This window comes from Ostrea edulis, chromosome 4 (genome assembly GCF_947568905.1).
Source record: "Ostrea edulis chromosome 4, xbOstEdul1.1, whole genome shotgun sequence".
NCBI lineage: Eukaryota > Metazoa > Mollusca > Bivalvia > Ostreida > Ostreidae > Ostrea > Ostrea edulis.
The window spans coordinates 11,167,572-11,187,302 of NC_079167.1; the positions used below are offsets into that span (position 1 = coordinate 11,167,572).

The window sequence follows — 19,731 nt, forward strand, 5'->3', positions numbered from 1 at the left end:
CTTGTGGCCCCATCCTACCACCGGGGGCCAGGATTTGAACAAACTTGAATCTGCAATATGTCAGGAAGCTTTCAGGTAAATTTCAGCTCTTCTGGCCCAGTGGTTCTTGAGAAGAAGATTTTTAAATGACCCCACCCTATTTTTGCATTTTTGTGATTATCTCCCCTTTGATAGGGACATGGCCCTTCATTTGAACAAACTTGAAAGCCCTTCACCCAAGGATGCTTTTGGCCAAGTTAGGTTGAAATTGGCCCAGTGGTTTTGGAGAAGAAGTCGAAAATGTGAAAAGTTTACAGACAGACGGACAGACAGACAGACGGACGCCGGACAAAATGTGATCAGAATAGCTCACTTGAACCTTCGGTTCAGGTGAGCTAAAAAAACAAAACAAAACAAACAAAAATATGGATGTATGGGTTGATTTATAATTTTTGGTTTAGTTTGGTTGTAATAAGTACCAATATGAAATTCCTTTTTCAAAAAAAGAGGATTTGTAGAATTTCTTTTACATGTATACCATGTATATATCCCCCACCCCCACCCCCCGCCACCACACACACATTGTTTTGGACTTCGGAATGAATTACATTTCATACTGAAATTGTATTTATTTTACTTATAAAAACACATATTTACTTTTCATTTGAATAATTTTTTAAGAGGGTTGTTGCCTGGGTACTGAATTTGCTGTTTGACCTCATGACAGGGACAACACATGTAGTGGTGCCTGGTGGACTCCACCTAATGAGTCTATACTCTTCTCAGTTGTCCACTCTAACTTGTATTTCCATAACAAAGTATTCACAAAACATTTATTATATTTTGAGTGACGTTGTTATCCAATCACCAAGTTTCTGTTTAATTTATTATTATGGTCCGTATTTCGTCCGTTTGAAATCATTTTAAAAGTAAACACTCACTCATTTTAATGGAAAGACATTTCGTAAGACTCAAGTTCAAGTTCATTTATTTTTCACTCACACCCTCAATCAGTGGTGCATGAGGTATAATATGGTAAGTCGTCTTAATGAATCGTGAATATAAAAAAAATATGAATAATAAAAAAGAAAATCCAAGAGATGTACATACTATAGCTACAAACAAAGGAAAAGAAAAAGTAAGAGATATAAGTTATGGAGGACAGACTGCATCGTAAATTTTAGTTATGAAGAACAAAGATTTTTCAATGATTTAAAACTTTTGTTTGACATAATCTTACTAAACTTAAGTATATTCGGCTTATTACAAAATCTTGGATGTAAAAACTTTTTTCCTGGTACTAGCTAATGATTTGCATTATAGAATAAAATGGAACTCGTCTGCTATATATTTTCCTGAGTTTCAAAATGTACAAACTCTTTCTTTAAGTGGAATATTTGACCATCTTCCGGTCTCAACAGGAAGTTGGTGGTTTGTACCTCTAAATTTTACCAGTATTTTCCTAAGATAAATATATTCACTTACATGCACAAAGAAGCCGAAAATAAAAATGAAAATTCGAGAAATTGTAGAATGTGCATTTTACATGGTTTTACACGGTGAAGATATCACAAACGTTTTCATTACACTAGAGTTAGACCAGATCAAAATATACATGTTTTAATTTTAGTAACTTATTAGAGCAAAAACATCATTAGGTATTCAAGAATTATCTATAGTTGAAAATAACCTAATCTTATATATACAACTCCTGTTTCGATATGATTGCTACAGTATCTACGATGCATCGTGAATACAGTCTGAAGTTTGTTTCACTTGTTTGTTTGTTTTCCACCAATTTGTAAAGGTATTAATTTTAAATGCGAAACAGTTCACTCGAAATATCTTACACGACTTAATAATAATAATAATGTGCGGCATTTATATAGCGCATTATATAATTTGTAATTACTCTAAGCGCTTTAACAATGTAAAATGTAAAACATGATAAGATTAATCAGGGCATAAAATATAACATCCAAATAAAATAAAACAATTTAAACATTACGAGTTCATGCAACAAACCAGCCTTTACTTTAAAAAAGAATATATTACAAAATATGGTTATAAGATTTTCTAAAAAGATATGTTTTGAGGTTTGTCTTAAAACTTTTGACAGTGCCACACGAACGGATGTCTATCGGTAAACTGTTCCATAGTGTGGCAGCTGTTACATCAAACCTTCGATCTCCATAGGTCTTTGTACGAACGCGGGGTTTTTCTAGCAATCGTGAATTGCATGAACACAGAGATCGTTTTGGTTCGTACACAGTGATGAGGTCGCTGATATAGGCTGGTGCCAATCTGTTTAGTGCCTTGTATGTGTGTAGTAAAATCTTGTATTCAACACGGGAATCAACTGGAAGCCAGTGCAAGGACACAAGCACCGGTGATATATGGTCATGCAGTCATAATCGGATCCACCTTTTCGATTGATTAATCGAAAAATAATTGAATTTTATTCATTTCATATTTATGGCATAAATATCATGCTTCCTGACCCGGGCAACAAGTCGAGCTGCTGAGTTTTGGATTGTCTGTTGTTTGGGGTAGCCCTTTAAATAGTGCATTTCCATAGTCTAAGCGTGATAACACAAGAGAACATACAAGTGTCTTGCAGGCGTCATCATTGATGAAAGAGCGAATCCGTGCAATATTCCGTAGATGATAATAACAAGAACGAGAGATGGAACTAATACGATTTTTAAAAGAAAGTACACTGTCGAAGAAAACACCAAGGTTCGAACACAGTCCGAGTTGGAAACAATGGTATTTCCAAAAGACAGTTGAAAAGATGGTGAAACGTTTGAATGTTTCGAAGTAAACACTATAAATTCAGTTTTTTCTTCGTTTAATTTCAGCAGGTTGACGTTCATCCAAGATTTTATATCTGCTAAGCATTCCTGTAGCCGCGATGAGATAACATTCCATGTATCTGTAGGTCTAAAAACTAAGTATGCCTGGGTATCGTCAGCATAGCAATGATACATGATATGATGTCTGCGGCAGATTTCACCAATCGGTTTTGCAAACATTGCATAAAGTCTTGGTCCCAGAACCGACCCTTGGGGTACTCCATATGGAAGCAGAAAGTCCTTAGACTTTGCAGTTCCTACAACCACTACACCTTCACCTTGAAGAACTAAACATTAGCTTTGCTCAGAGTTCAAATATATTATTTGCATATAAAGTAAATTGAGATTTATTTCAACCCCCAGCTGGCTGAAACAAAATCAATAATCTGAACAATACAGGTGATTAAGTGCTAGAATAATCTTGTTTATTAGGTAGGTCACACACATTGAACGAATTACTCGTGTTTACAAGTCTCAACTGACATATTCCATTTCATTTTCTTTCTTTTTTTTCATGCTAGGTGAATTAGAATGTATTGAAACTTCGTAGTATAGAAGTACTGACAGTAATGAAATAAACAGTCAGAAAATAAATAGTCCCGGATAGTTGACACTGTACAAAGTATGGTCAGTATAGCGTATAACACAGGCATCGGTAGAAGACCAATCTCTAAAGCTTACAAAAAGTGTGAAACGGTTACACAAATCCAAACTGGGATGAGAAAGACAGGAAATCCACACATTTTGGAGAAATTATCGCCACAAAAAAATTCAGAAAGAAGGGGGGGGGGGATTAGTAGTGTCCATACTTCAGGTGCTTGTGGTGTGCCAAGCCTTCGATTCTACTTTTTGATATAAATACTGGAATTGTAGAGGAATATAATGAGCTGACCAAAACCCAGTGCAATGTCCATTATTGGAGTAGTGCATACAGAGATGACCATTGCTGGTAGTTTAGAAGTCGTACATAGTGCGGAACTGAATTATGGGAATAACCTGACCACAACTCCTTCATTTGAGCTAAACTCGCAGTCACTGTGATAAATGTGCATATTTCAGACAAGCTGATATATGCGCTATGCATGTAATGTCATCGACGCCCTACATATATAAAATGCTAAAAGCATTACTAATTTTGCAATCATCAATGTTTTGATTTTCTAGCAATGCAAAGCAAAGCGGCATTGAAAACTTTGTAAAATTTTGGATATTTGGATGCATTCAATTGCACACGCCTTGAAGTTAGAATGATAATAAAAATACTAGTAGATACGAGGTATAGAAAAACTTCCCTATGGCTTGCGTCGAGTAACTGCAGAACACAGGAAAAACAACAGCGCCAAATACTTACCTTTTATAGTAACACCCAATTCATACGCGCAATAGATGTCATATAAATTTATCGAAAACTTTAATCGGTTTGACAGATCACATACTATATATATATATATATATATATATATATATATATACGACTGAAGAACACCGGTAACACGGTCGAAATATTTCTACAAAATGTTTAGAGTTATATATATATATATATATATATATATATATATATATATATATATATATATATATTAATATATAATCCAAATAGAAAGAGTTGATATCACACATTCCTCTATGTGTGAATCCGTGAAATAATCCATATATATATATATTAGAAAGCTTAGTTCAGTATCGATACAAAGGGGTTTTTCCCTGTATATATGAAATGATCTCATAAGACGTTTCTTACTCGAACAAAAATGTCATTAATCTCATAAATGACAGCAATGAAATTAATGTAACAATCAAAGTTTGTACGGAATGACACTTTAAAAGCAATATTTTATTTTTATTTTAGATTACATAATATACTTATTTGTAATGAGAATTACTGTTCTAAATTTTGTGTTTAGATAATCATAGCTTTGCAACAACTGGTAAAGAATTATTTCAAAATATCAAGAAACAGTTGATATATATGATTTCATGCTTTTTGTGTAATAAGACTGAACTAAAAAAGCTTTCGAGGGTTTCTGTTTAAAAATCAGACTTCTGATAAGACTTTGGTATAATTTTATTCCTGACTTGGCTTACACCACTTCTAGATTGTTAATTTATAGGGACATGCACTCATCTAAAAATGTAAGACTTGTACGGGTCATCTGCTGAGAAGCACAGTGGGAAGGGGGGGGGGGGGTGTTCTGTAAGGTGATTTCGGTTTTCTGACGGGTCGTGTGGTCCTGAAGCCTTTTAGTAGGGTCTAAACCTGCTACCTAAAGATGAAGATATAACTTTCATCCAACCAATGCACGACGTGGGCGACTGTGATACGGTATATAAATGTAAGACAGGAAAGAAAGGAAAAAATGAAAGTGAAGCAACATATATTCATTCATATTTATTGAATTGCGTTATCAGGAAATGAGATGGATATGAATGAATACAATTCAGTTTCTGCTGGAACCCTTTTCTGTAATATCTTCCTGGTTATTTCAAAACTAATATCCTGAAACATCCGTCTGATTTGATTGCATGAACACTCTTACTCAGGTTGTTTGTGTCAAAACCTGATCTTTCGTATCTTATATCATAAATCTAGAAAGACAGTACACAATCAAAGCATTTAAAAAACAAAATTCTTAGGCAAAGTTTTTATCATTCATGTGTTGGTAACATTTCAAAAGGACATCGTTCATTGAGACAGTTTCCTGTACTTTGATCTTGCAGTTTGCTTTTTATTTAGATTTTAGTTTTAGAATTGCTTTTTGACAGATTTCCATTTCGTGGGTGTTTTTTTCTGTATGGTTTATGAGAGTACACATTGTAAAATCGGGTTAATTTTCTTGTAAAAACCCTTGTCAGCTGCAAATGGAGAAGTTTTGTAAGAACCATATATTGTTTTAGTACAAGTACTAATGTACATACTTGTAGATGGTAAAACAAGAAACTTTGAGATGTATTCTCAGACATAATTTTGTTTTTAATTGGACGACGTCGACATTGTACAAAATGAAGGGCTTATTGATTGATATCTTTAAAAAGTTGATCATTTGAAGAATTCTTTACAATGTAATGAAACATGTCCATACTTAGATGTAGACGCGGGTACACGCATTCTTCATACATCTTTTCTCTGAGTGAAACAGGTGCATACAGTTCTTATACAAGATTTTCTCTATGCATGTGAAGCAGGTGCATACAGCCTTTATACAAGTTTTCTTTATGTATGTAAAACAGATGCATACATTCTTTATAGAAGTTTTCTCGAAGTAAGTGAAATTTTTATATAAGTTTTTTCAGGTGCATAAATTGTTTATACATATTTTCTCCATGTATGTGAAATAGATGCTTACAGCTTTATGCATTTTTTTCTATGTATGTGAAACAGGTGCATGTAATTGTTATGCATGTTTTCTTTATGTATGTGAAAGAGGGGCATACAGTCTTTATATGAATTTTCTATAGATATATAAAATGGATGCCTACAGTCTTAATACAGGTTTTCTTTATGTATGTGTGGAACAGGTGGATGCAGGTTTTTTCCAGGTACATGCAGACTTTCTACAGGTTTTCTGTAAGTAAATACAGCCTTTATAAGGTTGTCTTTATGTATATAAAACAGATACATATGTAGTCTTTATATAAGTTTTGTCTAAGCATGTTTTTAAATCAAGGCAGGATACTGACATATAAGTTGATGTTAGAGGGGTTTCAACAGTCTCGTTTAAAGTCGGCATTTTGCAAATTCCATGGCCGTAACGATCTAGTTTACCATGCAATACAACTTGTCATTGGGTAACATGCTGTCTGACATGTTTTATGGCTATTCTCTATACACTGATTTTGACTATGGATTATATCCGTTTACCCGATGATGACATGAGATCTGGAAGATTCATCCAAGAACATCTTTATGTAAAACTTATACGGTACCAATTTTGATGCACCAGATGCGCATTTCGACAAATAATGTCTCTTCAGTGATGCTCAACCGAAATGTTTGAAATCCGAAATAACTATGAAGTTTTAGATCTAAATATAGCCAAAAACAGCGTGCCAAACAAGTGGAGCCAAATTCGTCCAAGGATAAGAGCTATGCATGAGGGAGATAAAGAAACGGATTAAACTATGTTGAAAAAACCTGCTTACGAAAGCTTTTTGGACGGTTATATCGATAATAAATGGATTTTATAACATGCTTTAAACCAATATAAATTTTTTCTAATGGCATATACAAATTAGTATTTGTTTATCATTCTTTCCGTCATATGTTGCTTAGATGTATATTTTTCATTTTGATTGAGAAATAAAATAAAAAGGTACCGAATCAAACACCGTGACAAAGAAGTGTTGATACAAATATGAAGCTAAAAAAGGATTTTATAGATCAATTTCACCAACCATCCGTGTCAATTTGTTTAAAAACCACCAACATGTTCAAATCTAAAAGTAAAACGTGTCATGAAGTGCGAAACACATAAAATTTCACCAATCACGAAAAGGACATTTTTTCTCCCCTCATTTAAGATATGCAACAACCCTGCATAGACAAGCTTTCAAAACTCATGGAGATCACGTGTTGGGTCAGCCCATGATATATACATATAAATATATATAACAGAATCTATTTGTACAAAGACAAAGTGTTGTTCATGGTGTGGACCACCTGTTAATGCCGTGCGACGTGGTGGGAAAAGGACAAATCGTACTCTGTGTGGGCCTTTTCAAAGAACAAGCATTTTAAACATGATTTTGACATCTATGAAAAATTGAAACAAGGAAACAGTTTGTATTTAATACGCAAAGGAATATTAGAATTTTAAAAATGACAGCCAAAGAGAAGAGGGATGCAGGAATTGTGGAATTTGAAACGGATTCTGAAATTTCGAAGAGGAAACTTTCTGTGAAAAACGTAGTTAAGGCAATCCTAGTCCGCTTGATATTGATAACTCATAGCTTCGTGACGATTTGGCGAACAGCAGACGTCTTGGCTAACAACTATTACTGGTTCCTGGCCCTCACTAATGTCCTTCTGGTCATTGACGGACTCTATACCGTTATCAGGCTTAAGGGACAGGAACGAAAATGGTAAGTGGTATTTTTTTATATTCTGATATCGGAGCGTGTGTTCATTGAGAAATGCTCCGATTTTGAGAATTTTCTTTCATCCAATACATGTTGACGCTGTCAATTAAAATATTGATGCTTTACTTTAGATAATGCGACATATTTACACCCTCCTCAATTCATGGTGCGTTTAAAGGGGTTTCGGGGAGTTCGCAGGCAAATACATTATCCAAACAATAAAATCCGGGATGGCAAGAAGCCAATAGATGTAGAAATTGCAGGTGTAATATTCATTTATTTTGTTCAAGATTATACATGTTTTGCTACATCGCAGGACATTGTTTATGAGAGGGCAAATTTAATTGTATAGACTATTTTAGCAAATTAGGCCCTATATCACCCAGCATTATATTTTTCTCGCAATTTGGTAAAATGTAACACAAATATTACTCATATTTACACAAATACAATAGATAACCCCTATCCCCCTTGAATTGTAATTAATGACATGCTCAACTGATTTTAAACAAGAAGAGTTTGAAAAGGAGAAAAGTGTCCCAATCCGCGTTTGAAAATTTCATTTCTATGATTTTTCCCCTTTTCTTTAATAATTTGATCAGCAATTATTTTTTAAAGCTCTGCTTTGAAAATAAGCCGCTCATAAATTTGGTATTGATATTGAAATGAAATCCCCTGTTATTATATATTGAAAATTCTCTGATCCATACGCTTATAAGTAAGTAGCTCAGGTGCAAATTTGATATATTTAGCGACATCGAAAGTCTTGCACTCAAATTCAATGCTTATATATAACTAAATTCACTTTCGACTCGTACACTAATTTCTTAAGTAAGAGAGCCAAGGCTATGGTTATATATTATTTATACACTGTATTAACATCTTAAGTAAGAGAGCCAGGAATATGGTTATATATTATTTATATTAACATCTTTGGACATACACATGATAAAGACTACAGTAAATTAATTAGTACAATGTATATGGTAACGTCATTACAATATATTCTTTTTGTTTCTTTACCGCCACAAACTTTATTTCGCGAACTTCAAATCCAATATTTCCAGATTATAATATTTAAGAAATGAATCTTGTAATCCTTTTCTTGATGACGAAAAATTTCATTGATAAAATAGTTTCCAATCCAATTTTCCCTAGGATACCGCCATCAAGAAAATAATTATAAGATTCATTTCTTATCATTTAATTTAGTTTTTGAATACTGAAACAAATATTTTCTCTTATCAAAAAACTTTAAGTAACGTTTTTTATTGGTTTTGTTTTCAAATTCATACTGCGTATCAATACACAACATGAAGTCAAAATCAGGTTTTCTTTGATGCGGAAATCAAACGAATTATTCAGCCATTCAAAATCGCCGTAATTTCATCAAGACAATAAGTAATAAATGATTTCAGGTTTTATCCGTGTTTCTTAATTTTTCACATTGCTTGTTGTATTTCAAGTTTTGTCTGAAACAGATATATGTTCCTTCACATTGCCTGCTGTATTTCAGGTTTTACCCATTGCCTGTTAAGTTTCCAATTCCTTCACATTGTGTGTCGTATTCAGGTTATGTCCGCGTTTCTTGTTCCTGTCACATTGTGTGTCGTATTTCAGGTTATATCCGTGTTTCCTGTTCCTTCACATTGTATGTTGTATTTCAGGTTATGTCTGCGTTTCCTGTTCCTTCACATTGTATGTTGTATTTCAGGTTATATCCGTGTTTCCTGTTTCATCACATTACTTGTTGTATTTCAGGTTTTGTCCGTGTTTTCTGTTCCTTCACATTGTATGTTGTATTTCAGGTTTTGTCCATGTTTCCTGTTCCTTCACATTGTATGTTGTATTTCAGGTTATGTCCGCGTTTCCTGTTTCATCACATTGTATGTTGTATTTCAGGTTATGTCCGTGCTTCCTGTTTCATCACATTGTATGTTGTATTTCAGGTTTTGTCCGTGTTTCCTGTTCCTTCACATTGTATGTTGTATTTCAGGTTTTGTCCATGTTTCCTGTTCCTTCACATTGTATGTTGTATTTCAGGTTATGTCCGCGTTTCCTGTTCCTTCACATTGTATGTTGTATTTCAGGTTTTGTCCGCGTTTCCTGTTTCATCACATTGTATGTTGTATTTCAGGTTATGTCCGCGTTTCCTGTTTCATCACATTGTATGTTGTATTTCAGGTTATGTCCGTGCTTCCTGTTTCATCACATTGGCTGTTGTATTTCAGGTTATGTCCGCGTTTCCTGTTTCATCACATTGGCTGTTGTATTTCAGGTTTTGTCCGTGCTTCCTGTTCTTTCTCTGCTGTACTGTTCCTGCTATATGGCTGCTGGAGATTGATCGTATAAACAAATATGACGAACTTGTCAACAACGCTAATATCACCGAAGAAGTTGAGGAGCTATCTGCAATCCAGGGGGTAATGATGATTGATTTAATGTTCATTTAGTTTAACAAAAGTCGATACTAGTACATGGATTTGTTTAACTGCATGTAGTAAATTTCATTTTTGAAAATACATGAGAGTATGAACTGCAACGTTTCACGCCGGTGTTTTACATAATAGTGACCCCTTTGAAAAATGACCCCAGGGGTCGTTTTGAATGTTTGAATGAATTGAATGTTTGATCAATTTTCAACGTTGAAAATTAACCCCTGTTAAAAAATTATCTTTAGAGATCATTGCTGGTGGGGTCAAATTTCAACATTGAAAAATGACCCTAAATGTACAAAATGTTTTCTGTACAGTCCATACCTCAGATAAGTGATGAGGTCATATTTCAACATTGAAAAATGACCCCAAATATGCACAATGTTTCTTTGATCCTGGGGGGAATTTGACGGGTCAAATTATTTCTTTTCAGCATGGTTTAGGTCAAATAATTTATTCCCAGGTACGCCAAGGCCAGATTGATAATTCATATTAAACAGCGGCTTAGTCACCAACTTTATCAAGCAAAATTAAAAAAAAAAATGGTAGGAGAATGTGGATTATAAGACTACCCTTTGATTTTCACGCATTGTGTTGTATGATTATTAGTAGACTCTAAGGCTACTTGTACATTAGAAGCAAATCAAAAATTAGGATGGGTAATCGGGAGGAGGGATTTATATGTATTTAATTACTGTCTAAAATAATAAGTTGAGGAGGGTATGGGGTCCTCCCCCAGGAAAGGGAGAAATGAAGTATAAAATGATGGAATCATAAGACACTTTTAGGGGATTTTGAATTTGAATATCATACCACAATAATGAATTTCCAAATTCTGCCAGATCCACCCAAACCCCTCAGAATAAAATGATCTACCCCAAAGAACCTCTTCAGAGTTAACACAACCAAGTACAACATAGATTGTGTCAACTCCAAACATTCTTAAAAATAATGTTATATGTGCCCCCCCCCCCTTTTTTTTTTTTTTACACTTGCGCTTAGTTTATTCCCAAGTGCCCACCATGCGACGGAGTGTGTATGCTATTCAGTACTTCTTCCAGCTCCAATCCCGTGGGGATCCGGGTTAGAATAGGTCCTCAGTACCCCTTGCTTGTCGTAAGAGCATTAAAAATCGATAACACTTATGCCTATCATTTCTGTTTGTGGAAAACGTGATGAGAGGGTGTATGCTATGTTCTCTGACATGTTTCATACCGATTGTTAGGCCGTTCTTGGTACACTGATTTTGACTACGGATAACTCCGTTTACCTGATCTAGATATAGGGCTCACGGCGGGTGTGACCGGTCGACAGAGGATGCTTACTCCTCCTAGGCACCTGATCCCAACTCTGGTATATCCAGGGGTCCGTGTTTGCCAAACTCTTTATTTTGTATTGCTTATAGGATTTATGAGATTGATCACTGTTCGTTATCTTTACCTTTCATTGCAGAATACATGAAATGTTCTACTAAAGGCTAACTTTATTCCTCAAGAAAACATTAACTGAAATCAAATGTGGATTCTCAAAAATTTCCAAAACGTTTTAGTACATTTAAAATCACAATACTTTTCCAAAATCAACAACATAAAAAACGTACGACTATTTTAATACAGTGTGTACAATCATTCATCACGATAAATTAAAGACTGTGCATGTTAGCATTATAGACAGCTGCTTCTTCAGTAAGAATGAAACTAAGAAGTATTTATATCTTGTGATCAATCATCCAAAAAAGAAACTTTTGTTAAAAATCATTCCAATACGCACAAGTACTCTTCAGTTTATAGCAAAATATGCTAGAATTCCTCATAGACAATTCCTAAGAGCACAAATTGTGCTCCGTTATTAGCGACTTTTACTGAACATAAACGTGGCAAACGAATAAGTCAACTTTACAAAAAACTGGATGGCTTGAGCTTCTCCATTGTCAACTTTTCATATGTATCAATACTTCAATTTTCCATTATCCACTGGATACGGAGTTTATGATTCCCAACTGATTTGATACTCAAGAACATGCTCTGTGTATGGTATATTTCTAAATCAATGCAGGCTATCGACAAATAAGCTCCCTCCTTCTAGACACTTAATCCCACCTTTGCTGTTTTCAGAAGTCGGTGTAAAGCTCTGTTTTCTATGTATTTCATATAATTTATGAGATTGGTCACTCTTCGTTATCTTCATCTTCTTCATAAAGAGACTTTTTTTTCAGGTTACCATCCCTATCAAGCTGGACCCAGACACATGGAGAGAGGTTCTAGAACAGTCTATGCTGTTTCTCTTCATTATAGGAAGATGGCTGCTTCCCAGGGGGCATTTAACACGTGACCAACTCTCACAACTTCTGTTTGTATATATCGGATCGGCATCTGACGTCATGGAACTCTTCGTAATTTTCGACGAACCGGTGATTCGCTCTGACACAGTTCTTACATATGTTATATTTTCCGTTTGGACGTTAAGTCTGTTTCAGTTTACACTAGTCTTGACTGCTACTCGAGACAACAGCCGCTTACAAGCTGTTACTGAGGATGATGAAAATGAGACGTTTAAAAAGCGACAAGGATGTGGACTGTGTTCATGTGGAAAGATTTTCGAATTAGAAATATGGAGTTTAATGATTTCAATCTTGCTCATGGACGGACCATTTTTGGCCGTGAGGGCATATGCTTTAGTAAGGTATCAATTGATTACTTTCGGTATACTGTTTTTTGTTTGTAAAAACTTGCTTATGATTGCTCTGTTGTTCTATCGTATCGTTGTTGTTTGTCACAAAATTTATCGTGACGGTGAAGAGAATGGGAAAGTTGACAACGACTTCAGAAAAAGTAACCGTGTGGCCGACATACAGAATGGTGGGAGAGAAACTATCTTAAAAAAAGAATCCAATCTGTCTACGCGACCAAATACGTCATCAACTAAGACAACCAAACTTGATGATGAATCTAGAATTGACTTTATAGATGACGTAAAAATGATGTGAAATCAGCTGATTGTACAACTGCGAGACATTGTATTATTAAGAGCCACGGTCATTGATTCTTCTTTCCACATGCTAGTACATTGTACATGCAGCTGCTTTGACAGTAATTGAAAGTAATTTATTCCCATCTGAAATACAATGTACACTGTAATTTAAAGGATACCCTTGGATAAAGAGCTAGGTACGTTAGGGAGCAAAATCGACCCTGTCTACAAATTGTTTATGCGAATCGAAGGTAAGAGTAATGCAGGAACTCCTTATTCCTACAGACCTGCATTCAAAATATCTTTACTTGTTGTCATATACATATAATGAAAAGAATATGTTGCTGTAAGCAATTTAAAAACAGGTTTTAGCTTTATGAATAGTTCTTTTTAGATGCTGGTATATGTATTTGGTTGTGTAACAGGCACGTAGCATTGGTGGTTTTTTCCTTCAATTTCTAAACGCGAGGGGGGGGGGGGGGGGGGGGGGGGGGGGCAGTCGGAGAAGAAATTTACTTTACACTTGACAAGCAAAATTGAATTTTTAAATAATACCATATAGAGCTTTTGCTCAAATTTCAAAATCCTGCATCACTGGGGTTGGAGTTCGTCCTTCACAGCACAGTTGAATGTAAAAATAACAGAAATTGAAGGTTGTCAAATAATTGGGCCCGGGGGGAGGGGGTGTGCTCCTCCCACTAGTTCTACGTGCTTGTGTAATATTCATGATTTTAAAAAAAGTATTTACTCATAGTATACTGGTATTTGCTAATCCTCCATACTACATGAATTAAAACAACATTTCCTGTTGTACAAGTAATACCAAACAACATCAGTTCTTTTTTTTCCAATTCAAAATTTATTTCAAAATAGTATCTTCAATACAGTATTAAGCTTTATTTTCTGCAACCTGACTATATCAGTTTTGGTGATATGAGACAATATGCACATTTCCGATTCCATATATCTTGTATCACAAAAAGTGAGAAATCAATGTATCTAAAATAAAGAGTGTATTCGATGAAATTTTGCGTTTTATTTCCTAAATGTCTTGCGTAGACATATCAGATTGGTCAAAACTTATGGGGTTCCAGAATTTTAAACAATTGACCAGAAGACCACCATTGAGGACACAGTGGATCAGCGACAAGAGAGGTCAGTCTAAGTGCAGACTACATTGTCTAGCTTCGACGAAAGAACATTAAGTTAGGCTAGTGCCTTGGCTGCGTCAAACCTAAGACGTAAAATAGGTGGTGATTGCTCCTTTGTTAAACGTTCGGCATGTAGAAATGAGAGTCATGGGTCTTTCGGTTGTACGGTGGCTGGCGACATGTCAGTTGTACGGTGATGAGCGACATGTCAGTTGTACGGTGAGCGACATGTCAGTTGTACAGTGGTGAGCGACATGTCAGTTGTACAGTGGTGAGCGACATGTCAGTTGTACGGTGATGAGCGACATGTCAGTTGTACGGTGAGCGAATTATCAGTTGTACAGTGGTGAGCGAGATGTCATTTGTACAGTGGTGAGCGACATGTCAGTTGTACGGTGAGCGACATGTCAGTTGTACGGTGATGAGCAACATGTCAGTTGTACAGTGGTGAGCGACATGTCAGTTGTACAGTGAGCGACATTTCCGTTGTACAGTGATGAGCGAGATGTCAGTTGTACAGTGGTGAGCGACATGCCAGTTGTACGGTGAGCGACATGTCAGTTGTACGGTGAGTGACATGTCAGTTGTACGGTGAGTGACATGTCAGTTGTACAGTGGTGAGCGACATGCCAGTTGTACGGTGAGCGACATGTCAGTTGTACGGTGAGTGACATGTTAGTTGTACTGTGAGCGACATGTCAGTTGTACAGTGGTGAGCGACATGTCAGTTGTACGGTGAGCGACATGTCAGTTGTACTTTGGCTGGTAACATGTCAGTTGTACGGTGGCTGGCGACATGGCGGTTGTACAGTGGTGAGCGGCATGTCAGTTGTACGAGCGACATGTCAATTGTACAGTGGTGAGCGACATGTCAGTTGTACAGTGGTGAGCGACATGTCAGTTGTACGGTGGCTGGCGACATGTCAGTTGTACGGTGGCTGGTTTGAACAGGTGATTTTTATGAATTTCTTTCCCACGAAATTGAATTCGTTTCCACGAAATAAACTCATTCCTTCGAAATTAATTTCGTTCCCATGAAATAAGATTCTCTCAACATTCACTATTCAAAGGAATACTAAGCCTGTAAAATTCACTAATTTCATAGCATTTTAAAAAGCATTAGTCCAAATAAAAAAAAATCATAACTGCAACTGTATTTTGATTCATTATATAATCATCAACCTTTGAAGCATAAGAAGGCACAGCATCTATACATCAGACTATTCTAACCAATATTATATGCTTTCTATTCATCCCCCCCCCCGCTTTATAGGTGACAATATATGTGCTTTAGTTTTGTTTATCAGGTGGAGCCTCAATATTATAAACAAATATTTTGTGTGCAAACAGTTTTTTTTTCTTATTTCCAACATTTTCCTTCATAACAAATCGAAGCTTTCATTCATTTTTAGGCTCTTAATTGTCTAAAATTGGAGTCGTTGAAAGTACATGGAAGGCCTAATATATCGTATATAAACTACGGTTACAAAACTTGCTACATATGATTATCTATTGTGTATTGTTTAACTGCAAGACATGATGTGTTTTAAATAAGTTATTAACAACAATATGAAATTGATGATAAGTTTTTGTAGCCTCAGAAAGTAAACTTACAAATCGATGTACTTCATTGATATGATGCACTTTTTAGTTTAGAGTCACATGTATGAATGATAAACTTTCGATTGTAAAAGCCAGATGGAATAAGGACAGTGAGTTTGTATATTTGTAAAATTTTGTTGGAGATAAGTTTCAGTATGTTTTGGAAGGCACACATGTACTTTGTTCATTATTGAAAATTACATATGTTCAGCATAAATATTGTATATACTCCAAACATGATGAAAATTTAAATATTTTATATATATTCTATAAATATTTTATATTTTCAATAAATGCGGAAATATCAAAATTATCTTTGATGTATGTCAAGTTTTTTTTTTCTTCGTTTTTTTTTTTTTTTGTGCCAGTGAAACATTATTATATGTATGATGTTTTTACCATCGCTCTGATTTAAAAAAAGAAGAAGAGATAAGTATAAGAACAAGTACCTGTCCATTCGGTGACCTTTTGAGTATATATACCAGGACCCTTTTGATCCTTTATTGTGACTGATATGAAAAGTAGCTTCGTATTGCACTACATGTATTTACTTATGTACAAAATGATTTGGTCATTGTTTATATATATATATATATATATATATATATATATATATATATATATATATATAAAGAATTAAGTCATAGTCACTATACAAGGTTGCAGATGTATAGATGTGTCAATGGTAATGTTTGTGCAATATAAAGCTGTTTTAGAAATATTCAGCAAACATCACTTTGGCAGCTATTCATCATTTAGTGACATAATTTAGATGCACGGAAACTGCATTTTAAAAGGCAATAAGGCAGCTATATATAAAAGTAAAATATACTTAAGAAAGTCTACATCAACATATGATATATACAAAAGGTAATGACTCGATTTTTCTTTACATTCGACTTTGCGCAAGTAAGTACCGTAAATGTTGACAAAGAAATTTCCTACAGGGTCGATTAGGATACTAAATAAGACTGTGTAATTCCTCATATATATTATATGTTAAAGATCGAATATTACACGTAATTTGTGGGTTTTTTTTAAATTTGTTGTAGGTAAATTCACGATCATAAATATTATCCATGTTGTCATGGTGATGAGTTCTATATTTACTCTCTCTTTTCACGTTTTAAAACTATCCAGGTGAAGGTTTTCACCTGTCAGTAGGTACGTATTGAAAATTACTGCGTATCAATAAAACTTTGATACTTATACATTTATCGGTTTTATTCCTACTAAATATTTTAAATTACTTATGTATCTCAGATTAGAACATTTGTACTAATTTTCAAACCGGATGTGCTTTACTGATGAAGGGGAATAAAAAAAAAGATATGCAATTGTATGTAAATATATACTAAGCTAATGATTTTCTGTTAGTTTGAGAACAGCATATTCCTTTCTACATAGCACAACACAGAGATTGATTGTGGGGAAATATGAACGTGTGTGCTGACACTTGATACAAATAAAAAACCCAGAACTCCTTTTATTGGGGTTGTACATTGAACAAATGTCAAAGAAAACAAAAGAACGACTACAGCTGCAGATTTTAAGAGTACCTGAAGTAATGTACATGTATATATACTGATACAACGCAATGAAATCGGGCCTGAATAAGTTTGATTGCAATCAATTGAGAAATGTAAATTTAACGACTTTCGAAAATAATACATGAACAACACGTCAAATTCAGCTGAGCATAGGATAACATTGAATCATTTCCTGTTTCTATATCAACTTCGATAGATAGGCATGGAATACAGGTACATTATCATAAGACAAATACTTGTTGATTTTGTTTTATTCTAATGTGAACTTAATAAAAATGAAATGGCCTTTTAAAAAAATGAAAACGTTACAATGGTCGTTACGTTTAAGTTTGTTTAGGAGATGCTAGCAGGCTTTATCTGTTGTTTAAGTAATTTAAGGCTGGGTTCTTTTCATCTCCATTGGACGCTGTGAGATATACTATTTGGTAACTATAGAACATATACAATTTTGTCAACATTTTCCGTGTTGCGCGGTTCTTGCTTTTGTGAGAAGGTTAGTTCAAGGTCACACTGTTTTCATACTAAAGGACCTTGAGAATCCATCAAAACAATACATGTACGTATATATTTGTCGTGCCAACGCCTATCGCGACATGGATCTGACTTTCGTTTCTTATGCCAAGGAACAGCTGCAATCTATGTTAAATATCTTAGGTTTGATGCGGCATCAGAATCAAAATTCGAACCGGGGAACCTCCAGATAGCGAAACGAGCGCCCTAACCACTAGGCTACCGCGACAGGTTCTCCTGCTAGTCCCATTCTAAAGTATTCGTAGATGAAAAGTATAAATCATAGTATAGTACTTTTGCATTTAATATGTTGTACGGTGTGACCGTTGAGACAAGCGAAGCCCATTAACATCTTGCAACACGACTTTTATCCGCCTCTTCATTTAACGCGGGAAATATAACGCGCTTGGTGTAAACAGTTACAAATTGTGACGTAATAGCGAGCGCAGCGAGCCAGCTCGTACTGCGAGCTCCAATGACTAGAGCGCGGGAAATAATCCGAGCTAAATCTCAACCTCTAACAAGAATTTTTTTTTGACGCCAATCCCAGAAGTCCCTCGTACAAAATGGCGGATGGTCCGATTCGTAAAATAATAATAAAAAAAAATCTTTGAAGTATTACAAACCTTTCTTATTTGAAAGGAAAGGATGACAATCATATTCTTCCCCCTTTCTTTTTCTTTTTAAAATATTGTCTAAAGAAATGTAAACAGTCACGTCACAACTACCAGGCTACGTCACAACACGCTCGTTGTATTTCCCGCTAAACTGGTTCCTACATTGGCGAGAAGAGCAAGACAGTAATCCTACGTATTGACAGTGAACCAGATCAGTTTTCATTGTTTTCAACATCGATTTTTTGAAAATGTATTCAGATATGCTAGCCCGAACCTGTTTTATACATATATACTACATCTTTGAAATAAATTCCCTCTTCTTGCTCCATTGTTTACATAGTTGAACATACAACTGTAACCTTCGCGACAATATAAAGCCCGGTCAGTGGTGGATCTAGAAGGGGGGGGGGGGGTACCGTAAAGTTAGTAAAAATGACAGTAATAAATCTGTTTTATGTCGACGTTATGCAGATATTCCCCAGACAAAATTAAGACTATTTTAAGATATACTAGAGAAGAACCCTTTTTTATTCTCTACATTTTAAAGTTCATGCGATAAATCGCTCTATCAGCGCAAGTAGATGTTATATAGCATTGAAATATAAAGTGTATACATGTAACTAGAGAGCATTGTCAGGTTTATTTTTAAAAATGCTTGTGAATGTCATACAAATTTCTAGCTTCGTTAATGTCGAATAACCTTGTCATTGAGGATACTATTCACAAACAATGATCGATTATAACAGCATCAAAATAAATCCTACTTTCCCCAGCAAGATTCGCAGAGATTACATGGTCACAACATAATTTTGATGGAAATTAACCGTAGCGCATACTACATATGTAATACTTGTGATTATGTATATATAAAAATTGTAGACCTTTATGATATCAAAGAAAATAATTTATAAATGATCATTTGAGAAACATTATTATTATTTTGTGTCATAGAGATTTACACATACGCCGCTTGACACTTGACACCG

General features: G+C 34.9%; 1 protein-coding gene across 1 annotated transcript; it reads left to right on the forward strand.

Annotated features, from left to right (window-relative positions):
* The first annotated feature begins 7,222 nt into the window (after positions 1-7,222).
* Positions 7,223-14,338, forward strand: LOC125672388 (transmembrane protein 26-like). Its single transcript, XM_048908633.2, has 3 exons — positions 7,223-7,913; positions 10,189-10,333; positions 12,561-14,338. The coding sequence occupies exons 1-3, from the start codon at positions 7,651-7,653 to the stop codon at positions 13,329-13,331; spliced, it is 1,179 nt and encodes a 392-aa protein (XP_048764590.1). The 5' UTR covers positions 7,223-7,650; the 3' UTR covers positions 13,332-14,338.
* The last annotated feature ends 5,393 nt before the right edge of the window (positions 14,339-19,731 follow it).